This window comes from Antedon mediterranea, chromosome 1 (genome assembly GCF_964355755.1).
Source record: "Antedon mediterranea chromosome 1, ecAntMedi1.1, whole genome shotgun sequence".
NCBI lineage: Eukaryota > Metazoa > Echinodermata > Crinoidea > Comatulida > Antedonidae > Antedon > Antedon mediterranea.
The window spans coordinates 3,811,688-3,837,375 of record NC_092670.1 but is presented as its reverse complement, the minus strand read 5'-3'; the positions used below and the strand labels follow the sequence as shown (position 1 = coordinate 3,837,375).

Here is a 25,688-nt window from a genome sequence, read left to right as displayed (position 1 = left end):
ATTTTGTAATCAAGTGTTGCTTTTCATTTCATTTCGTTATTTATTTGATCTATTTCAATATATACATAACAAAAAAACTGAAATTCATAAACTGTTCAATAAATAAAACACTTTATATACGTGTAACTCTGTAGGATACAAGAAGGTATGTCGTTTCATTCTTCCATTTAAATGCTTAGTTTTTTAAGTAAAATCAAACACAGGTGGAGTGGATAAGTCACGCGTACGATTAGTTAAAATAGCGACTAAAAGTGTGCAGGTAATGTTTTCATTTAAGTATTCACCTGTATGCTTTAGAGACTGCTAATTATTAAAGTATCATGTGATGCCTAACAGGACTGGCAGTAGGCATAATTTGCAAGCGGATTATTCCTCCGGGCTGGAAAAGAACTTATTTATTGGTCTAGAATTGTACTAGCGGTGGCACGTCGACTTATTATAGGTAAACGTTTCTTTTAAATGTGTATATTGCTGTGACTACTGGTTTTTAGGTTTGCCGTGAGCAAACTGATATTAATGTGACGTGGATCGTTGATAAAATTAACAATGTCCTGCATATCGATAAATGGCGTACCATACTTATATAGCTAGAATTGTATTCCTCAATGTAATTAAAATGCTTTTTCAAATTTACTTTCTTTAAAATTTTATATATATACTTTAGTATGTTCTTAATATAATAGAAAGCATGCAGCCGGTTTTATAACTACTAAATCTACTAAATATCTGCATCAGTTCTTTTTATTTGTATTATTGTAAACATTTTTAGGTTGTTTCCCAGCAAAATATTCAGTTCTCTAAATAAAAGGCATATAAGTTTTAAACCGCCATGGTTAATTTTAAATGGTCTAAGATGAGGAAATCTGTGAGACTGAGAAAAAGCTGTCATAACCGAGACTCGAACCCAGACCCCTTTGCTTGATTTTCGGACGTCCTGTCATTTGACAACTGACCATTATGCAATTCTACATTTAGGCATTTTAAACAATAGCTGTATGAAATTGCATTTACTTTTGTATTGGCCATTGTTTAGTTCCGAAAATAGACTTTCAAAACTTTCCACCGGCTTTGTGTTTGTAAAAAGAAAAGTTGTCGATCTTTCCGAAAGTCATCCTATAATTTCCTTTTTGCATTTTTCATTTTGCTGCAACAACATATTTAGAGGTGAAAGATAACAAATGCCGTCATGTTGTATTTTCCATTCTGTCACGCGATTTAGATTATGAAATTTGGTAGTTTTAGTGTTTCAGATGATTGCAATTTATGATCCATTGTGTTATAGGCGTTTCACTGATTCAGACGTATATTGAACTGACAATTTTTTTCAGATGAAGAATACAAAAATGGTATCATATTGGATTTGTCTTTTCATTCACCTATTAATTGTAGGTGAAAATGTTTATGGAGAAGATAATTTGGATTCGTCTATTGGTAAGAATGAGACATGTTCTTGGACAAGGTACTGGTATAAGGACGATAGGCTTATAACATTTTGTGCTATGCAGGTACCAACTATGACACATAACAGCGAACCCATCACCGGTGAACAACTGGTTGCTATGGTTAAGAAAGATGTTATTTCGATTGTAAACTTTAACACTGAAGAGTATGATTATGAAGAGTTATTTCATACTTGGTATGGATTTGATAATGTTAAGTGGGTTAACGATGCAATAGGAGCAAGTGTGATGACGTATCCAGTCAACTTCAAAACGTTGTCTATGAAAACAATAAAAATTAAAGAGATAACAGTGAATTTGAATTTTAATTTAAACCCTTATTGTTCCCTTTCTATTAATAATATCATATTTGCAATGAAAGCGATACTAAATGTTAGTGAAACCGATCTGTTTTGCTTCGAAAACTCCGACAATATGCTTTTCAGCCGAGCATACAACCTTTTCGCTACATCGTATTTATGTTTAAACTTTGCAGATGGACTAGGTTGTAAAGCACAGATACATTACACCTGGAATGTACTTATTATTGTGATCTGCTATGTAGTGATGTTATTTTGTCCCTTGCTAATTGGTGTGTTTCTAAAGGACTCCCATCGCAAACATTCGAACATTTCATATAACCAATCACAGCAAGAAGTTACTAGAAATACCCACGAACCAAGGTTGACTTTGCATTCTCCATTACCTCTAGGTGCAAAGTTTGGTATATTGCACTGGGGTAATACACATGCATGGATACTAAGCATTCGGGTGTTTATGCTGTGTGAATTTGTTATTCTTTTAAATGTTATTATTGCAAATACCAATGACTTTGACTTTGACGCTGACGCCGTCTCGTATTACGCTCTATGGTGTCAGTCTTCGATATTGCTGATCATTACTATTCGTCCGGCAACGTTGTCCGTTTTCAACGATGGCTCCGACTGTGGATTAGACTTTGACAGCAACCGGTACACATGTCTTTACCGTCAGATATTGAATCGATTTCAACTTGTGATCAATCGTCAGATTTGGAAAGACAGACCATTTGCTTCTAACATTTCAAATATATTTTATCGCTTCGCCTTTTTTATTATGGACATTTTAGTTTCTGTATTTCGTCTGCTAAGGTATATGTTTCCACTACTTTACTTCACTGTAGAACCAATACTATCTATCTTTAAATATGTGTTTGGAATTATCTTTAGCAGGCCTACCGGTACTGCGCAAGGTCGAGAATGTCCTATTATATGTATTCCATTGTATTTTATATGGAGTGTTATACGTGCATTTATGCTTACCACATTTGTAGTTTCTCTATCACTTGACGTAATGATCATTGTATATATCCTTATGCAAGTGATTGTTCTAACAACTATAGGTATTATAACGAACTACGGCGAAGACGAAGAAGCTGTTTTACGAGCTATTACAATCCTCTTCTTTTGTTGGTATATTATAAATAGTATAAAAGAATATTACAACACATATGCCGCAGTTTGGCGCACCATAGTTGATGCAGGAGAGGCGTGGCAGTCGGGTCGTGATAGCCATGATTACAATTTGATTGGTAGTGAATTGGATGTTCGAAGGCATTACTTTCTTCCGTTAAGAAACGTCCATGTACTATCCAAACCCCTTGTTATCTACACAAAATTGGTTCCAACACTACCCGAAGCATTGCTCTTTCGTCATCAATACATGCAAAAAGACGAGTGTTCAGAAGGCAAAATTGATTTTGTGGAACGTAATACTTGGCATTTTCTTTGCAATCGCTTATTCTACCATCGTTTCAACTACAGCTGACTTTAACAAATTTACTGAAGTTAGTAAGTCTATGTTAACATTGGCAATGGGAGCGTTTCCTAAGTTACTGTCCGTGCTTTTTACAACTCAAGAATATATCGCAAGGCAGGAAGCCGAGAAACGTCAAATTTGGCACGAAGTTTTCAATTACGCGGAAACCAATGGATACGAAAAAGCTGGTCACGTGCAAGAAAGAAAACAATGGAGAATATATCAATATACCGGTACAAATTAACTAAGGATTAGAGTGAAGTAAGATACTTAAGTAAACCGTTATTTCAAACTGTAAATAGTTCGTGCTTTTATTGACTTATTACCTAAAGAAGTAGAAAATGAATTACATATGGTATTGCACAAAAGTTACATGGAGTCGCATTAAGCGTGTTCTTAGATATGAAACGCTTCAATGCTCAGATGTTTTCCAAGAACATGACAATCTTTGGTTAAATTGTATTTGTTGCATCTGTACATACACTATATACAAAATAAAAATACTTAAAATGTTAAAACAAAAAACTGCTCCTTTTAATTAAAAGGTAGTTTATGAACTAAAATGTAGACAAGAATGCAATATTTTATCGTATAAGTTACATTATGTTTAAAAGTGCTTATAATGTATATAAATATTTACGGTAATTCTTATTTTTTTAAATAATATGTATATTAGGTGAAAAAGTATGTATATAGATGAATTTGTATGTTTACATGTGTGTGCAGGTTTATACTTTCTTCAGACTATGTACACCATACAATGCATTTAATGCATGTAGTTAAGTATAAAAACACAATTAATATACAGTAAATAATAAAGATAAATAATACTTGTATTTATGTTCAATAACTATACAGAAAACAATGCAAACAGATATGTTATACTAGTCTTACTTGAAACCTCTACGTTTATAAATAAAAGGAAGAGGAAGTACATTGAATGTGTGGTTTGACTTCTTGATGTATTATCTGGTAGAAATTGAAAACATTCATGAATTCATCTTATAATGAATTCCTATTAAAACTAAACTCCAACTAAAACAGCTTATTTCAGTCATACGTGACTACCATTCGATTACAAATCTGCCGCGACGACATTGGACCATGGAGGAAATCTATATATTTTTCGCGTAGTTTCGGTCTTCCACCGACAAAAGTGACACACCACGGTCCCGCGGGAGCATGCAGAACTGTTTGTTGATGTTGTTAGGCCTAAGGGGTCGCAGCGATCTTCATTCCGAAAAATAACCGCGCTATGTGATCGTAAAAGTAGGACACTTGTTTTTGTTATCAAGTGACCCAAATCGTCTAATCAAATGACAGGAGTCTATTTAGGTGTTATATAATACATCATATTAATTCATTGTGTGCTCAGGGCATTTAATTCGAACGTCGTACTCCTTTACTTGATTCTTCTTGACACAGTTTTGGCATATTCTACATCCAGACGACGAACAATGACGACACAATATGCGTAGGTCCTAGATCCTTGGAAGTTGCAAATTGAAGCTGTCCTGGCCTATTATACTGTGAATATTGTTTGACTGATTATAACCAAAGGCAATGTTTTCAACGTATACTAACTTTACATAAATTTACATTGACACATACATATATAACGTCCGTACTTTTACTGTACTGTTCTTTGCTAAACTATTTTATGTATGTTTATAATCTAAAGACCATAAATAGTTTTAAAAGAAATGACACAACGGTAATTGATCATCTGCCTCGACGATTTACATGCGTGTAACTTTTTTCAACATCGAAACGTTATCAAGATACCTCCCACGTACGAATATCCCACTTATAGGACTCAGTGTATGGAACACTTTTCGCCTACATAAAATTAGAGGTCAACGTCGAAAAGGTTATGACGAATCTAATGAATGTTTGCTTTGTGAAACGTAGCGATGGAATATACAAGTTATAAGATTTTGAAAGTATTCCCATTGTATGATGTCATTGTACGTTTATAGTTTTAGAGAGAATATATTATATGCCTTTAGAATTTGTATAAAAGCAGCGCGGTTCATTAAACAATCTGATAATAACTAATATTTATGTATATTTGAACTAGCAGCATTCAGTTCTGTTACTAACAGCAATAAGCTCTCAGATGAAATGTTTTGCAGAAGGATTTTCGTATTAGTTTTACTTTGGAAAAGCTACATCGCTTCAACTCAAAATAGTAAGTTACTTTGCTTTATTGTGGAAACCATAACATATTCATATCATTCATTCATTTATGTTATCAGCAAAATAGTTTAATTAAGAGGTAGATTTAATGATTTAATCTTTTAACATTTAAATGATTAGTTAATTTTTTTTATTACACCATATTTATAGAGGGTGCCCCTAAAGTGACAGTGGTCTTCGGGTTGTTAGTAGATATAACGATAACGGTAGTAAAAAGATTGAACAGTGTTACAATAAACATGTCTTTACCAAATTTTCCGTCAGATTTATTTTCCATTAAGAACATATATTCACCAGGGTATTTTCGCCATGGTTATTTCCGCTATGTTTATACCGCTTTACAGATTTAGTATGTTATACTGGAGCAAGTTTCCTTGTAGAAAGATATATCAAATTAACGTTTGTAGATTAAATCCTAGTCTAGTTCAGTCTTTGTCTCATTGAACAAGGACATTGTGGTTCTTTAAACAGTCTGAAAGTTGAAGTTTCTATTATTTCAATATTACTTGAAACTTGATACATAAACATTTTAATCTGTCTAGTTTAATACAAAATTTAATACGTTTAATACAAAACAATGGAGTTGCTTTGTGGCTATTTTGATTTTGTTAAATGTATTTATCTTATGATCTAGATTGCTTTCGGGTAAAAATTAGTCTGTTTCTGGTTTTGGGACAATCACCATAGAAAGTAGATGTTTTTAAAATGTGTTTGTTTGTTGTAGATTTTCTGTAAATTTCCCGAACATTTACATTTTTACTGTATCATGTTTTACAGATGATGAAGTTGATCCAATAGTCACGTGTCCTGGCTTTGTCAACACTAGTACAGCTTCAAACCATGCTTCTGCCAAGTGGTCTGTAACCGTCACAGACAATATTGATACTGGTCTGACACCAACTTGTGTTCCTCCTTCTGGTTCACAATTTAGCGTTGGTGAAACTGCTGTAACTTGCGCAGCAACTGACGATTCTGGTAATGTGGGTAATTGTACATTTAACGTGTATACCGCTGGTAAGTACAGTAGCGAATGTCTATGTCTTCTTATTTTTAAATTAATGTCAAATTATTGGATCCTGTTACGATAGCGCATGTGTTAAAAACTAAATAAATGTGCTTTAATTTATGTTCGCATTTTCTTTTTATTTAAAATTGTAAATGCTTTTTATTTCTAAAGTTGATAGAGTAAACCCAAATTTGGAATGTCCCAGTGACATCACTGCTGGGACTAACCAACCTGTGGTAAACTGGAGTCCACCAAAAGTTACCGATAACTTGGCCATTAATCTGGTCGCAATCTGTACTCCGTCAACTGGTTCATCTTTTGGTTTTGGTTCAAATCAAGTTACTTGTGTTGCTACTGATGTTGCTGGCAATGATGGCAGCTGTACATTTGTTGTATATGTAATCGGTGAGTATAAACTGTGCAGATTAATAGGCTTAAATTTACTTATGGTTATACTGTAATGTGATATAATATAAAGCGATTGTTATTATATAAAGTCTTTCATCTAGACTGAATCGACCCTGGTTTAAAATGTTGGATGTTGCATTTTGGATTTAACCGTCAATTCATCATTATCGTAATTAAATAATGTTAATGTTTCTTATGATGGTTTTCAAGATGATACTCTACCGACTTTGGAATGTAGCGATGACCTCTATGTAGGGGTGTCGCCCAACCACGATACCACCCCGGTCGCATGGATGTACCCAATTGTTACTGACAATGTTGATAGTGTGCTGGTACCAGTTTGTCGAAGGTATACCCCACAAAGTGCTATAACAACGTCACCGATATCATTGACTCGTGGATCATACAATCTTGTATGTACTGTCCACGATAACGCTGGAAATATGGGGAGTTGTTCATTTGTAATCATTGTACTTGGTAAGATTAATATAACAACATATTGATCGGCGACACGTTTTCGTTGTCATTAGTAAAAGACTTTATAAATAGCTTAAATGAAAGAAGACGATGCCGCTCCTGGATAGATAGCACAAACCATGGATGATAGATGATAATCACCCTAATTATCTTTAGAATTGATTGGCATACTGTGTATAGGTTTACAAATTATCGTCATGATGGATTCATTTTGGTACATTAGTACGCTCATATAAGAATATGTAATTCTTTTGGAATTAGGCCTATTTATTATATACGTATTGTTATAACATAATCAATACCATTCGTGCTTACTGTACTAATGATTAATCGAATTTTAAAACAACATTTAATTTACAGAGGACTCGTCAAGTCCTAGTCTCAGTTGTCCAGATGATATTCATGTGTCGTCATCAGAGCCAGCTATTGTAACCTGGAACGACCCAACAGTTGGTGACAACATTGACATTGGTCTGACGGCTTCCTGTACGCGTTCATCTGGTTCCTTGTTTAATCCTGGGCAAACCACTGTTTACTGCTACAGTACTGACCATGCAAATAACATAGGAAACTGCACATTTAAAGTTACCATTAGTGGTAAGATTGTCAATTTAAATGCATTTAGTTTTAGATTATAGTTTTTTTTTTATTTGGGATCTAACTGCTGAAAACTAATCTTAAACTTTTTTTACAATTTACTTCCATCCTGAGCATTTTTTTCGGCGTAGGTTTAATTATCCTACTATTTCTTTTATATATATCTTAAAGAATTCAACCCAAATGAATTAAAAATCTGGTTTTTTTTGTTCTGCATTTACATTAGATACAGACGACGGCAAAAATAACGACGATAATGGTGACGTCATTGAAAATGATAACCCTGGCGGAAATGGTGACGATTCATCTCTCAACTGGTCTCTTATTATTGTTTCAATTATTCCATGTATCATTCTGCTTTTGGTAGTTCCAATCGCATTAAGGTATGTATTAAATGGCCATATAGTTACACTTTTTATTTTTTCTGTTTTAAATATTTAACTCCTAACTCGTGTGTGTTTATATTAACGTTTATAAACGTAACGTGCATTAGCTTATTGCCTTTACGTCGATGGTATTACATAAGATTAGAATCAGTCAGACTCATAGGCTCGGAATTTCACCAAATGTTTTTATTTTAGATTATACTCTTCTAATAAGAAGCAGCAGCAGGCGTTGATAGACAAATCTGGTAACAGTACAGCCAACTGCCAACAACTAGGCCTAGACAACATGGCCGAATATGCATCATTACATAGAGATAGCCAATACTACATGAATGTTGTGGATTCTAGATTGATAAAAAGTCCAGGCGTTGTAACAATCAGGCCCGTTGGTAATAGCGAGGAACCCAGAATTACAACCAATTCGGTGAACCCGATCCGACCTGCAGAACCATCTCCATTCGCAGACTGTCTCTACTACTCGACGACTATAGCAGAGCCTAGTTTAAGTATTCAGAGTTAACAAAAATAGTTAATTTAAAAACTGCGGGAAACAACATGTCATATTTTTGTTACATGATTGTGTAATAATAATAATAATTACATCTCAGTCAACGCTTACAACAATTTACACCTTTTTTTCAGAAAATTTACCGTGTGGTAGATTTTTTTCTTCTTGATGATGTTTTGTCAGGATTTTCTCAATAGAATGATATTTTGGCGAACTGTCAACACAAATATCTGTTTTTCTTAAATATAAATATAGAAATTACATAAAGAAATGTATCGTAATCTGAATAGATTGGCCTATATTACACAGGTCTACTTTTTTATATGAAATTAATGGTAGATACTTTGAATAGTCCATTTTGTAGTTTTAATAAAGTTAATCAATTCCGTAGAAAAAAAACTTATAAAAGATCAAATAAACGGTTAAATTCAGCCAAAACCCCATTGATTGGCAAGCAATTGTACAATTGTTTGCTTAAGGCCTGTTTCAGGTAAAATGGGTTTTTTTTCAATTCAATTTTTGGTAAATTCAAATTCAATTCACATTTATTTACTCATTTATAAATACAGTTTCATAGCATAAATGATGGCAAGGATCCTGCATAGAGAAGTTTACACTTCTGTTTTCGCAGGACCCTTTTACATAAAAGACATAAAACAATAAACACAACATAATAGATACAAAATAAAAAAAAAACATTCCTATATACATTTTAGAGTTGTTCATCATCAAAAAGCGATACTGTTTTTTTAACATGATTATTTGTACTATGTGTGTATACTCGCACACACCAACACAAATGCATAATATATGCATCTATATTTTATGACTGAAGCATTTTAAGTTCTGTAATTCGATAAAATGTCTCTTTTTACATATTTTTTTAGTATTTTATAATTTTTGTTAACAATATCTAAGTGATTTCTACAGAGCTCGTTCCATAGTTTCGGTCCGTGAATACTGATAAAATGTTGACCAGACGTTAACCTAGAGTATGGTTGTTTTACGCTACAAATATTTCGAAGGTTATGGGTAGTATTTTCGTTTCTTTTGAATATCATTTGGATTCGTCTGGGTAAAACATTGCTTTTAATCTGGGCCATGAAACCTAGGACGGTAACTCTGTTGATATCTTGTATGTTAAGTATATTTAATTGCTTAAACAGTGGCTCAGAATGTTGCCATGGCTTTTTAAATAAAATTATTCTAGCAGCCTTTTTCTGGAGTTTAAGAAGGGATTCTAGTGTACTATCATATGTACTGCCCCAAATAATGTTTCCATACTGAAGGTGCGGTAGAATTAATGTATTATACAAATTTGTTAAAATATAATTAGGAAAAAAATGTCTAGTTTTTATCAATATTCCAATAGACCTAGCGGTTTTTTTGCTAATAAGCCTTATATGATTTTTCCAGCAAAGGTTCTCATTTATTACAACCCCAAGAAATGTTACATTTTTTTGTTGTTCTAAAGTAATGTTATTCATTTTCAATTCAATGTTGGTTGTAATAATACGCCTTTGGGCAGTTTTAAAGATTACGTAATTTGTTTTGCTGGTGTTTAATAAAAGTTTATTAGCTTTGAACCACATATTAATTCTATCTAGTTCCACATTCATAGTGTTTGCCAATGCGTTCAGGTTATTTCCACACTTGAATCCTGTTGTATCATCGGCAAAGCTAATTAATTCAATTTGTGTACTTGAGTTACATATATCGTTTACATATACAAGAAACAACAAAGGTCCCAAAACGGACCCTTGTGGAACACCAATACTAGTCTCCTTAATATTAGACGAAGTACCATTTATAAAAGCATATTGCTTTCGTGATTTTAAGTATTTACTGAACCATTTTAGTGTAACACCTCTTATACCATAGTGGAATAGCTTGTTCAGTAAGATACTGTGGTCAATAATATCAAATGCCTTTGACAAATCCATAAATGTGGCAATTACGAACTCTTTGTTTTCAAATGCCTTTAGTATTTTGTGGATCAGATCAATTATAGCGTGGGAGGTTGAATGATTGTTTCGGAAGCCGTATTGCCAATCATTTAGTATATTGTAAGTTTTAAAGTAATTATACAATCTGGAATGGACTATCTTTTCAAAGATTTTAGAGAAAATTGGTAGTAGTGATATCGGGCGATAATTCGAGGCTAAATGACGGTCCCCTTTTTTGTATATGGGAATTACTTTTGCAATTTTTATCTGTTCCGGTATTGAGCCGGAGTGAAGAGATACGTTGAATATATAAGTCAAGGGCTTTACAATAGCATCACCAACTGCCTTGACTACCTTTGGTGAAATATCATCAAAACCAGGTGTTTTGTTTGCATCAAGTGATTGAATCACTTTTAACACTTCCTCCTCATTTACATGGTAGAAAAACATAGAGTTACTTTGCCTGTTTAGCAGGTAATCAGAGTATTGTGCCGTTGATGGCTCAATACTGTCTCGTACCTTGAGACCAACATTAATAAAATAATCGTTAATGTGGTTTGCAATAGGCTCACAACCCTCTATGAGTTTGTCACCAGATGTAAAAGTGGATGGAACATTATTTTTGCCTCCACCTGGATTTATAATATCATTTATAATATTCCATGTTTTTTTTTTATTTCCTTTAGTATTGTTAAAAACATTTTCATAATATGATTTCTTTGCCTTTTTGCATGTACGCATAAATGACTTATTAAACTCTTTATAAATATCCTTATTTTTAGACGAGGGATGTTTTATAAATTTGTTGTACAACACATGTTTTCTTTTGCTAGACTTTAAGAGTCTTGAGCTCATCCATGGTTGTTTGAACTTTTTATACTTTTTGTGATTTTCTTGAACTTTTTCTTTTTTTTTTTTTTTATTATATAATTTTTTGAAAGTGTTGATAAAAGCATTGTAAGCATCATAAATATGAATATGTTGTATAATTAGTTGTGTTAATAAATTCAAGCCAACTTTAGATTCTTAGTTGTTGAAGTAAAAATGTATACAGGTGGAGTGGATAAGTTATGTGTACGATTAGTTCAAATAATGACTAAAAGTGTGCAGGTAATGTTCTCATTTAAGTATTCACCTGCATGCGTTAGAGGCGGCTACTTGTTGTGTTTTGTAAGCCGCATAACAGGCGGATGATTCAGCCGGGCTGGATCAGAAGTGATTTATTTGTCTGGAATTGTACGTGGCTAACAGAGGGGTGGCACTTCGACTTCTTATAAGGTAAACTTGATTTAAAGTTAATATTGCTGTAACAGGTTGCCGTGAGCAACCTGATAATAGCTAGCTTTGACGACCGGTTGTCGAAAGTTTGTATCGCTGTCAATCAAACTAATAATGCCCCGCGCATCGATAAATGGCGTACAAGATTTGAAAATGACTATTATTTGTCACTCTAATCCGTAATTAAAATGTTAACTTACTTGTTTCAATATTTTAGTTTATGGGCAAAATGTCCTTAATTATTAATATCACCATATGTTCTTAAAATGATGGAAAGTATGCAGCATGCGTGCCGCAAACTCTACCAGTTCTTTACAGAAGAATATGAGTTTTTAATATTTGACAACAAGATTTTGGTAGACATAATTAAATTGTATGTTCATCATACGTTTTGTTTCCTGGGAAAATATCCAGTTATCTATATAAAAGGCATGCAAGGCAGGCAAAATTTAATAGATTTTTTTATAAATTGTCTAAAATTTAAAAATCTGTAAGGATGCGAAAAAAAACTCGAGATTCGAACCCGGAACGTTTTGTTTGATATACAGATCCCACCACTAAGACCACTGTTCTAATTTTTTCAAATCTACATTTATATATTTTACAGCTGTATGAAATTGTATTGATTTACGTATCAATTTGTTTAGTTCCCAAAACATATACTTTACTCATTCCAGAATTTTGTTTGTAAAGAAAAGTTGTCGATCTTTTCGAGGGATCCTATTGTCTTAATAATAATTTCCTTTTCGCAAGTGTTCGTTTTGCTGCAACAACATATTTTGAGGTGAAAAAATAACAATTCTGTCACGCGATTTAGATTATGAAATTGGTAGTTTTACTGATCTAGATTTTGCAATTTATGTTCCATTGTGTTATAGGCGTTTCACTGATTCAGACGTATGTTGAACATTCTCGAATGAAATCTGAATAATCAAATCTACCATATTTACAGAAATTTTAAAATGGCGTCGTCATGGATTTGTTTTTTCGTTTATCTATTTATTGTAGGTGGAAATGTTTATGGAGAAGATGTAACGCGTTACATAAATGGTGATAACTCAATTAGTAAGAAGATTGATTGTTTTGTGCCGGAAACGGAATTACATTGGCCTAATACATGTACGATGAAAATACCAACAATGAAAATTGACAACAAGCCCATCACCGGTGAACAACTGATTGCTCGTATTAAGAAAGATGTTATTTCAGTTGTAAACTTTAACACTGAAGATACATATTATGTTTATAATGGAATATTTAATGACACGTTTACTTTGTTTCAATTTAAGTGGTTTGACAGTCGTGTAGAAGCTACTGTGATGCCCTATCTAAATAGCTACACAATTCTGTCTTTGAAGACAATACAACTAAACGAGACAACAGTGGATTTGGATTTTCCTGATGATTGTATTCCGTCCATAAATAACATAGTTTTACTTGTTCTGAAAACGATACCAAGAAATCTTAGTGAAAGCGGTTATTTTTGTTTCGTAAACAGAATATCGTACAACCCATTCTACAAATCAGTTTGTGTAAACTTTATAGATGATGGAGGAGTTTGCAAAGTATCGTTACATTATTGTTGGCGTGAATATTATATTACTGCAATTTGCTGTATAGTATTATTCTTCTGTCCCTTGTTAATCGGTGTGTTGTTAAAGAATCCCCATCGCAAACGTCGTGTAAATACACACACAGAAAAATCAAGATTGGCTTTAGATTCTCCGTTACCTGTAGGTGCAATGTACGGCATCTTACATTGGGGTAATACGCATTCATGGATACTAAGCATTCGGGTGTTTATGTTGTGTGTGTTAATTTATTTTTTAAGCGGTGTCGGCAGTGCCATAATTGAAAAGTATCCGTTGAAGTATGTCTTTATAGATTATGCCCAGATCTGTGCATTGTCAATCTTTATTATACGTCCGGCAACACTGTCTGTTTTCAACGATGGCTCCGACTGTGGAGTAGACTTTGACAGCAACCGGTACACATGTCTGTACCGTCAAATGTTGAATCGAATTAAACTTGTGATCAATCGTAAGATTTGGAGAGACAGGCCATTTGCTGATTTACTTCAAACAGTTCAATTATAATTGTTCGCTTTATATTGTTTATTATTGATATTTTAGTTTCTGTATTTCGTCTGCTAAGGTATATATTTCCACTATTTTTCTTTACTATAGAACCAATACTATCTATCTTCAAAAGTTCACTAGACCAACAGTTTTGTAGAATATGTATTCCAATTTGTATACTATTGAAAATTGTACGTGCAGTTTTGTTCACAACTTTTGTGGTATGTCTATCACTTCAGGTAATGAGCATTGCCTACTTTCTTATGCATATGATTGTTCTGACAACTATTGGTATAGTAACCAACTACGACGAAGAAGCTGTTTTACGAGCTATCACATTCCTCTTCTTTTTTTGGTATATTCTTAGTAGCGTTAAAGAATATTGCAACTCATACGCTGCACTTTGGCGTACCGTAGTGGATGCAGGAGAGGCCTGGCAGTCGGGTCATGATAAACGCGATTTATACGATTTTATTAATAATAAACTAGATAATCAAAAGCATAACGTCCCTGTAATATCCAAATCGCTCGTTGTCTACACAGAATTGGTTCCAACACTTCCAGAAACACTGTTCTTTCACGTCATCAATAACTGCAAAAAGACGAGTGTTCAGAAAGCAAAGTTGTTTCTGTGGAACGCCATTGTTGGCATTTTCTTTGCAATCGCTTGCTCTACGATTGTTACAGCTAATGGTGATTTTGAGAAATATAGTGATGTTAGTAAGTCTATGTTAACATTGGTAATGGGGGCGTTTCCTAAATTACTGTCAATATTGTTTACAACTCAATATAGCTCAAAACAAGAAGCTGAAAAGAACCGCATTTGGAACGAAGTGTTCATTTACGCAGAAATGAATGGATACACAAGAGATGGCCACGGAAAAAAAGAAGAGGAACATAGTGAGAGCCTGATACTAATGTAACAATACACACAAATGGTCCAAGGCCCTCCTAATAACAATAATAATTAGCCCAAGAAAGCCGTGTTTAACAACCCAGAAAATGGTCTTGTGTGCGAATCATCCACATTATGCCAGCTGGCGAGCGCACATGAAAAGATGCAATAACGAGAATAAATAACATTTTGTGAGAAATACCTACTGAACTAAATCACATGATTGGAGATGCATGCGTCACTTAACCCGCATTAGAATGAAAGGTTAATAAAAGGCGTGGAACAATATGACATTAGAAAGCGAAAGTAAATGTATACCGATATTGTAAATAGTTGTTCCTGTTTTTATGATGAATAATACTGTAGAGTTTAGTATGTTATTACATGTCATTAGGCCTATTATAACCGTATAATGAGTACTGTATTATTATGCCTGAGTTATTACTACTAGAACATATATATATACGAACACCTATTAAAATTAAATGTTGTATTATTGATGTTATTTTCTAATGGAAAATGAATGATTGACATTAGGTACACAATTTCCTCTTTCATGCACAATCTAATCTTTATATTTTAAAAGAGGGGAACTACAGTAAATATCTGGTTCATTGTCAACCTCTGTATTAAGCTAATTTTCTACACATTGCCATTGTGCATTTTGCATATTTATTTATTTATTTATTCCACATTTATTTAGTCATCAATTACAGTACATCATAATTACAGTACAACTGAGAACAGGGATCCTGCATAAAAAAGCTATAGCTTCGTTTTTTTGTAGGACCCTTTTACATAAGAACAAGTATATAGAACTTAAATAAACAAAGGTGTTGTTAATCAGCATATAGTGATAAAAAGTATTTTTTAACCTGTTTTTTTATACATTTATTTTGTTTCTTTAAGATAACCGGTTTATTACCACCATTACAAGTGAATTCTTTCCACAATTTTGGTCCATATATGTGTATAAACTGTTGACTGCAAGTTGGTCTTGTGAAGGGAATTTCGAATTCAGTTTCTGTTCTGAGGTTATGAGTAGGCCTAATACTGTCACAGTAATTAAAAATATTTAAAATGTGATGTGGTAATTCATTGAATTTTACGTTTGCCATAAATCCTATGACGTTTACTTTGTAAATATCATAAACGTTTAATATTTTTAGTTTCTTAAACAGTGGCTCTGAGGCTTGTCTGGATTTAGAGAAGGTAATGCATTTTACAGCTCTCTTTTGGAGTTTTAGTATTACTTCTAACGTGCTCTTGTATGTATTTCCCCATATTAAGTTACCATACTGAAGGTGAGGTAATACTAAGGTGTTATAAAGACTAATACGGACTTTATGAGGAAAGAATTCTCTTACTTTTAAAAGTATACCAATTGCCCTAGACATTTTTTTCCTAATAAGCTGTATGTGATGTTTCCAGTTAAGATTTTCGTTTAACATTACACCTAGAAATGTCACATTTTTCTATGTAATAACACATTATTCATTTTTATTTTAAACTGGTTTTTATCAAAGTTCTTTTGGCTAGTTCTGAAAACAACGTAATTAGTTTTGCTGACATTCAGTAACAGCTTATTTGCTTTAAGCCATACGTTTATTTTTTCTAGTTCAATATTCATAGTATGGTTTAACATTGTAGGGTCATCTCCCCTTGTTATACAAGTTGTGTCGTCAGCAAAACTAATTATATCTATTTTACTACTTGCTCGACTTATATCATTGATGTAAATTAAAAACAAAAGTGGTCCTAAAACAGAACCCTGTGGCACCCCTATATTGGTGTCTTTTAAACATGATGATCTACCGTTGGCATAAACATATTGTTTGCGGCCACTTAAATAGTTTCTAAACCACATTAAAACGATGCCTCTTATACCATAATGCGCCAATTTGCTCAACAGAATACTGTGACGCTTTTGACAAATCCATAAAGGTAGTAAGTGCATATTCCTTTTTTTCAAATGCATTTAATATTTTATGGACCAAGTCGATCATAGCATGAGAAGTTGAGTGTTTGTTTCTAAATCCATATTGATTGTTGCTTAACACTTTACATTTTGTAAGATAATTGTATAATTGATTATGGATAATCTTTTCAAAAACTTTCGAAAAAATGGGCAACAGCGATATGGGACGATAGTTTGAGGCCAAATGGCGGTCCCCTTTTTTATGTATGGGAACTACTTTGGAAATTTTCAACTTCCCTGGTATTAGTCCAGTTTGAAGTGATAAATTAAAAATATATGTCAGCGGCTTTAAAATATTGTATTTTACTTCCTTTACAACTTTAGCTGAAATGTCATCAAATCCGGGGGCTTTGTTTGAATCGAGAGATTCAATAACTTTTAGTACCTCCTCCTCATCAACATAGCAAAAAAACATTGAGTTGCGTTGTTTGTTTGTGAGGTATTCAGAATATTTTGTCGTAGTAGACTCAATATTGTCTCGAACCTTACAACCTACATTAATAAAATAATCATTAATATGATTTACAACATTTTCGCAACCATGTATAGTTTCATTGCTATGTGTAAAAGAAGATGGAACTTTAGTTTTTCCTTTATTCGGATCAATTACATCATTTATAACATTCCATGTTTTTTTAATATTACCATTTGTTCGATTGAAAAGATTTTCATAATACATCTTTTTGGCGATTTTGCACGTGCGTGCAAAAGCTTTTTTAAATTCTTTATACGTATTTTTGTTTTTTACAGTAGGGTGTTTTATGAACCTTTTATACAGAACATGCTTTCTTTTACTTGACCTTAGTAACCCAAAACTCATCCAGGGCTGCTTGAATTTGTCATACTGTTTTGATGACTTTACAGTTTTTTTAAGGTGTTTGTTATATAGAAACTTAAAATTATCCAGAAAATCATTATAAGCGATTTCTGGATCAGTCGCTTCATTATCCATATGTAGTATTGGATTACAACTTTTGTTAAGCTAACATACTTCATTTTGTACGATAGAAAAAAACGTTCCCAACCTATAAGTAGTGAACTAATAAATAGAGAAAGATGTGATGACTACAGAATAATCTAACATCCGTTCAAAATAGTATTTTGTTCCGTTCAAAGTAATTCGTTCCGTTAAAAATAGTATTTCGTTCCGTTCAAAATAGTATTTTTTCCGTTCAAAAGTATTTCGTTCTGTTCGAATATAGTATTTCTTTCCATTCGAGTTCCGTTCGAAATAGTATTTCGTTTCGTTCGAAATACATAGTATTTTGTTCCGTTCGAAATTGTATTTCGTTCCGTTCGAAATATTATTTTGTTCCGTTCGAAATAGTATTTCGTTACTATTTTGTTCCGTTCGAAATAGTATTTCGTTCCGTTTGAAATAGTATTTCGTTCCGTTTGAAAAAGTATTTCGTTCCGTTTGAAATAGTATTTCGTTCCGTTCGAAATAGTATTTCGTTTCGTTTGAAATAGTATTTCGTTCCATTCGAAATATTTTGTTCCGTTCGAAAGTATTTCGTTCCGTTCGGAATAGTATTCCGTTCCGTTCGATAGGATAGCGTTCTCCCGAAATAGTATTGCGTTCTCCCTAGATAGTATTTCGTTCTCTCGAAATAGTATTTCGTTCTCTCGTAATAGTATTTCGTTCTCTCGAAATAGTATTTCGTTCTCTCGAAATTCCGTTTCAAGATAATATTTGCCCAGATTCCAGACACCATGGACTTAGCCTACAGCAACCCATGTGTATCATCCTGTCTTATAATAAATTAGTTAGTTGTACTTTAAAAGATCGATAGGCCTATGGAAAGTAGAACAGGGCCGTAGCCAGAATCTGTCGAGAGGGGGAGGGGTTCGGGGGTGAGTAGTTTCGGACACTAAGTATTTGGGTCACTGACCGCCCTCTCCCCTCCCACACCCAATGCGAACGTACATCTAGGTAAAGCCCTGAAAAAAGCACACTTTGGGTGAGAAGGAAAATTCAATGCTTATTATTGACAGAAATTTGTTGAGGAAATTAAATATATCAATGTAAATATGTGGTATTGATAAAGTTGAGTACGTATCGTTTGGTGGCCTAGACAAAAATAATCGGATGCCATAATGTGAACTACAGTACATGATACCATAGATATTATAGTGTAATTAAATTATTCATATTCACTATATAATCCTCTATGATGATGATACACTATACTTAATAGCCACACATACAGTAGGTACGCGGTTGTTGTCTGGCGGTGTCCTTTGTACGAATCGTTCTTGCCCCAGCTCACTGTATGAGTACGATACACGAGTCAATATCATGTTATATCCAGGGACCAAAAATTCGTATTTATTTTTCAGGTGAAAATTCATTTGCAACTCTTTGCAAACACGTATCGCTCGACGTACGCTCATACAGAGAAGAAGGTATGAGTTATTCACGAACGATTTTACGAATTTTTCAATTTACGAATAACCTTTTGTACTGTGGGGCACGTATTTGGACGATTTTCAGAGATGAGGGTGAGGTATTGGGAATGTCGGGGATGGGGTTCGCAGATTGACGGACAATGCACTGATGAAATATTATATAATATATAAATATAATATAGCATATTTTGATATATGGTTTTTAAATATTGATATAAATCGACAATGCCTAAACCTACTTTTAGTATACCATGAAGCAAACTAATACTTACAATGAACCTATGGGTCACCGTATATATACAGGTATGTTAAACAGATGTGTTAAAACGAACCTAGGGGCTACCGTATAGATTTGTTATATAAAACGATTCATGTTTGTTGTTTTAATACCAAAGTGGTGTTTGCGCCACAAAAGAGAAAAAAAAAGCTATCGATGGAATTGGTGGTTACGAAATCCATGATAATTTAGTTACTTATCTAAAATAAATTCGACGGGAACCTGATTTTACAAGAGGACCTCTTATATGAGTTTGTGAGGACTCCGTTTATAGAGGACATCTTAATATCTGTTCTAAAGACTCCTTAATATCAGTTCTAGAATTAACCTTAATTTAATTCAAATTGATCAGTTCTTTTCTAATGAAGAATCTGGGCAATTTACAATCAAGCAACAACACCACATAATTCTACGTGAATTCTGCTGTACGTGACCTAGCCTTAATAATACCGCCTGATTACGGTATATAGGCCTACAGTATCAGTGTCTGTTCAACCGGAGAAAATAGAATCTAATATCGGCTAGTTGATTATTTCCTGATTTAAACTAATAACAGTCTTGAGGAAGTCGTCTAAAAGGGCGTGGAAACAATGTAGGCCTACAGTCGTGGAGCTATTCTAACATGTGCGGGTTTGAATAAAGAGTACTGTTGGTGTAGTAAACGTAATTCTTTATTACTGATCCTGATTACATTAAAGGTAAGAATAATTTTACTGTGAAGAAATTCCAAATGATTTTTTACAGTCTTTGAATGGCATAATAACGTTGAGCCAGGGAGAACTTGATTGAACCAAGCGACATGAACCTATCATAGTACTGCAGCAAGCCTACAATCGCATCATAGTTAACTATTGTGGTGTATAGATAGCTATTGTTACTCCGTAGGCCTTGAGTCTCAGATGATCTACAATGGACAGACAATAATTATATAATTTATCAATTAGTATAGACGTGAAGTTAATTGTTCTAGATTGATTTATGCAGACTTCATTTATATTATTCATTTATTTATTATTATTATTATTATTATATTAGTATAGTATGAAGTCTAACTTAGTCAACCAACCGGAAGATTTAAGAAAGTTGAAGTCGAATACAGCCATTTTATGAATAGGGATCGAATTTACAAATCACTAACGTAAACCACAAGATACATTTTTTCATACCATTTAGGTCAAAGCAAGTTAACATTATGGTTTTCCCCAATTACAAAATGTATAATGTATAATAATAATATTTGTGGAATTGTGAAATTATTTAAATTATAGCCTACATTTCAGGAATTCAATTAGAAAACAACGGAGAAGACTTACTGGGACAATGGCGTGTAAATTAGGTAATCACAAATTTATATTGTATTTAATAATCTTAAATAACAATAATAATAATAATAATAATATTTTAGATATCTTGTTTTGTAATATATGGAACAACATTTTATTCACCACGTACAACATGCTTCCCTGAATTTGTCATTTTCAGATAATGACTATGATTTCTACATCATAAGTAATAGTGCTGGGTGGGAAGAAAAAGTGATACAAGACTTACAACGAGAAAACCCAGATGTCAAATGCCTAAGCAGAAAAGACAGGACACTAGGCAAATATGAAATAGACAATCTGATAGAACCAGTAAAGAAGTGCAAAAAAGTTTTAGTAGGGTTTACATCTGAACCAGTGACAGACAAACTCAAGTATGTATCGGCAACGGCTATACAGAGAATGTTAGATGACAACACCCTAGATCAGGGTAAACTGATTCTTGTGAAAGTAACTGAGGATGCTGTGATTCCACCATCTTTGGAAACGTTATCTGTGTTTAATGGTTGGGAAGAGGGTTTATGTCATAAACTTGTCGGAAATCTTTTAGATCAAGGTACAGTATGTTTGTTACTAACTGTTACTACTAACACTAGAGAAACTTTACGTTCAGGGCTCATTTTGAACTGAATTCACCAGCTTCTACGGAGGTCAAAAAGTATTAAGCAACATTAAAAATGTAACTCATCGCATGATGTTCGAACATTCTTCGAACCTTTCCGAAATTCATCTCGATTTTTGAGCATTGAAAAGCATGTTCTTTGTTTATGTATAATTGTTCATCAATTTAATTAAATAAGTTCAAAAGTTGATCATGTCTCATTTCTCAATCTAGATATATTGAAGATATCAGCTAAAGGTCTACTGCATCATAGTCAAGGTATGTATATGTATAAAATGCTTGTATATTTTTTCTGAGCACAGCTGCATGAAACCCATACAATTCAAAGTATATTATATATTGTAGTAAACATAAGGCTTTAGATGAGCATAGATGGCGAATTGTGGTTTGTATGGTCGACATCACAAAGTTAATGAATGAATGAATGAATGAAAACCGCTATAGAAAAACAGGTATAGAAAATGCTCTCAGAAATCACTAAAACAATATCAATCTTTTGTATAGCAAAAATAGAAAAGTATCTGATTAAACGACAAGAGAAATTATGTGAGAATGCCTGCAGGTTCACGCCAGCAACGATGAATACTGGATGCAAAGTTGATATTGCCGAATTGTTCACTGAACTGGAACTTGTAAAAGAAAATGACAAAAAGGAGAGACGCCATCTAACAACATTAGAAAATGTGTCAGATATCATAAAATCTAAGCCTGGGTGTAAAATTCTTATAGATGGTGAGGGTGGTATTGGTAAATCTACTATATTAAGACTCTTAGCATACAACTGGGCTACAGATAAATCTAATAATGCATTTGAAGGTAAGATTGTATTTCCGTTAAATATAAGAGATTTAGAAGAAGATGATGGTGTGTTAGATCATATTGGAAAACAACTGGATATGGAAGATTTCAATTTAGACACAGACCTTCCAAAAGATCCAAAGTTGATTAAAAGGTTCATTAAGGTAAATGATAAGAAGATTGTTTGGTTGTTGGATGGATTAGATGAATTGAAATTTAATAATAAAAAAATAATTGGTCTTTTCAAAAGGAATGCGTTTGAAAACAGTACTGTGATACTTACATCACGATCAGAAAACATTGATGAATTCAAAAAAGAGTGTAACTTACACGTGAGAGTTAACGGGTTTAGTGAAGAGAATATCGGAAAGTATATTGATAAACATTTTGCGTATGTTAAGAGTCCTAGTTTGGGGAGTTCTCTCAAAGTAGAATTGGAGATTGATCAGTATGCTTGGAAACGCAACCACCAAGAGGCATATTCAATGTCCAAAAATCCGATGTTGCTTCTCTCAATCTGTAATATGTGGGAAGAGAGGCAAACTCTTCCACATGATAAAGCCGACCTTTTTAAAGAAATTTTCCGCAGTATTTTGAATCAATTTAACAAACAACAAGAAACATATCGAAAGATTTCTGATTTTGAAGACACTCCATTGGAGTATGTCAATGCTATGGTTTTATTAGGAAAGTGTATGTATAATAGCTTAAAAGTAAATCAACTTTCAATAAACAAAAGAGATCTGAAAGGTAACCCAAGTATGGTTGAAATGGCCCTAAAACTCGGATTTGTTTACAAAGATACACCTATTTCAAAATCCAACTTCGAAGAGATGTTCATGCCTCCGCATAAGTTGATAGTTGAGTCATTGGTAGGATTTTATTTGTATAAGCTGTGTGACAGTGAAGCTACGGAGGGTGAATGCTCAGAAGATACAAAATTATTACTTGCACCATTGGATGAGAATGAATGGGAGGTTATAAGAGAAAGTGAGCATCTAGAGATAGCAAGAGAGTTTACAATTGGTTTTCTTGGTACTGGTGCTGTTAAATTTTTAAAACATTGGATTACAAACAATCTATCGTCATATCGCTCTCTAATGTATTGTTTAAACTATGTTAAAAAACAACATGAGGTGATTGTGAAAAACACAATAATTGATTACATGGTAGGCAAGAATTTAGAAATAAAAAAATATATGGTAGATATATCGAGCTCTATAAGAATGTTTCTTCGCCATATAACTCCAGATGAACATTTAGATGAAAATGAACATTTCATACATCTCAGTAGGAAACTTCATTGCTTAAAATACACTGTATATGATTTGTATACATTTTGTGATGTAATGACAGCCAACAACAACGGAAAAGTTATTGCGCATATTTTAGGAATAAGTACTAAACTTAGTATTATTCTTAATTTGTCAAGTATTGTTATGAATGAAATGATCAGAGAGTGTTCAAATGTAGGGGGTATAATGGGATTAAGGGTGATTAATATAAGTAATAATAATCTTAGCCACATTGATGGTACTTTACTGGGTGCTTTATTGATTATGTCTCCGAGTTTGAGTGAACTTGATTTGCATAATTGTAGATTAACAGGTGACGTAATAAATCACATGATCATAGAGGTTTGCAATAAAGGAAATAAATTGACTTTAGGGATGCTAAATATCAGTGATAACAATTTCAGCAACATTGATGGTACATTACTTGGTTCATTGTTAATTATTTCCCCAAAACTATGGCATTTTTTCATACGTAATTGCAATCTATCGGGTGACGCTATGAATCATATGGTTAGAGAGTGTTCAGATAGAGGAGTTAAATTAGCGTTAGAAATGCTCTTTGTTAACGATAATCATTTCCGCAACCTTGATGGGAATTTATTGCGTTCTTTATTGATCATATCACCTAGGCTGTGGAAACTTGACATACAACATTGTAATCTGACAAGTGTTGTGATGAATGATATGATGAGATTTTGTTCTACGCCTAATAGACCAGTTGTTTTAGTATTAACCGCCCTTGATATTAGTGGAAACAATCTTGGCAACATTGATGGTACCTTACTTAGTTCTTTATTGAGTATATCTTCTAAGCAGCTTGATGAGCTTTGCATGTCTAATTGCAATTTGTTAGGTTTTGTATTGAATGATATGATCAGAAATTTGGCTATTAGAAAAGTTCTATTAGTATTAAATAGGGTTGATATCAGCGGAAATAATCTCCGCAACATTGATGGTACTTTACTGGGTTCTTTCTTAATTATGTCTCCTAAGCTGTGGAGGCTTGACATGCATAATTGCAATCTATCGGGTGATGTTATGAATCAGATGATCAGAGAGTGTTCAAATAGAAGAGTTGAATTGGCATTGGAAATGCTCTTCATTAATGATAATAATTTCAGTGATATTAATGGTACTTTACTGCGTTCTTTATTTACCATTTCTCCCAAGCTGTGGAAACTTGACATGCAACATTGTAATTTGTCGGCCGATGCTAGGAATTATATGAATATGGAGGGTACTCGTAGGGAACTTGAATTAGTTGTTCACAACCGCAAGAAGTGTTGTGATGTGCTGTAATGGTAACCACAAATCGTGGACATCCTCAACAATCTATGTTTAAATCGTAATTTAAATCGACTGTTTATAAATAATTACATTTGTTACGGGTTTCCCTGGCAATTTCATTGTCAAATCAAATCAAAATGTCAATTAATGTAGGCATTCTTGACGATTTACAAAATATTTTCCTAATGAAATAGAATTTTATAAACAATCTACTGTATCTTATTTATTATTGTTACATGTTTTGATATTTAATTGATTAATAAGTGTGCAATTAATGTGCTCTGCTTCCATGGTACAATGTTCAGAAAGTAAAAAAGAGTTTAATTGTGTATGTATTTAATATTTATGTGATTAATTTCATTTGAAAATTTGTATTGAGAAATTTAATAAAAGCATAGCTGTATAACCTTAGTCTTTTAATGTAACATTTTTAAAGCAAGTAACTTTGATTAATATATCTTTACACTTTGATGATAATTACATTTTGCTAACTGCATTGTCACTCATTATTAAGCGTGGTTCCCTCTTGAACGCAACGCAACGTACCGCAGTGACGTATCGACGCAAAGGGCTGTATTGTGTAATCACAAGTGGGAACCGACGACGCAACAGTGCTGCAAAAATCACAGGTTTGATTTCACGCAGGCGGGGCAAACACAACTATTGGAAGGGCATTTTGTCACGTT

General features: G+C 33.3%; 2 protein-coding genes across 3 annotated transcripts; both read left to right on the top strand.

Annotated features, from left to right (window-relative positions):
• The first annotated feature begins 5,098 nt into the window (after positions 1-5,098).
• Positions 5,099-9,294, top strand: LOC140053801 (hyalin-like). Its single transcript, XM_072098519.1, has 7 exons — positions 5,099-5,427; positions 6,213-6,449; positions 6,613-6,846; positions 7,060-7,326; positions 7,687-7,923; positions 8,150-8,306; positions 8,505-9,294. Exons 1-7 carry the CDS (start codon positions 5,361-5,363, stop codon positions 8,827-8,829), a joined length of 1,524 nt encoding a protein of 507 aa, XP_071954620.1. The 5' UTR covers positions 5,099-5,360; the 3' UTR covers positions 8,830-9,294.
• Positions 9,295-20,213: 10,919 nt separating this feature from the next.
• Positions 20,214-25,315, top strand: LOC140053717 (uncharacterized). Of its 2 annotated transcripts, XM_072098511.1 has the most exons (5): positions 20,214-20,376; positions 20,947-21,014; positions 21,161-21,556; positions 21,836-21,880; positions 22,127-25,315. In XM_072098511.1, the coding sequence occupies exons 2-5, from the start codon at positions 20,999-21,001 to the stop codon at positions 25,012-25,014; spliced, it is 3,345 nt and encodes a 1,114-aa protein (XP_071954612.1). In that variant the 5' UTR covers positions 20,214-20,376; positions 20,947-20,998; the 3' UTR covers positions 25,015-25,315. The 2 variants fall into 2 exon arrangements, with proteins under 2 accessions (XP_071954612.1, XP_071954613.1); XM_072098512.1 differs by lacking the exon at positions 20,214-20,376 and having other exon boundaries at positions 20,885-21,014.
• The last annotated feature ends 373 nt before the right edge of the window (positions 25,316-25,688 follow it).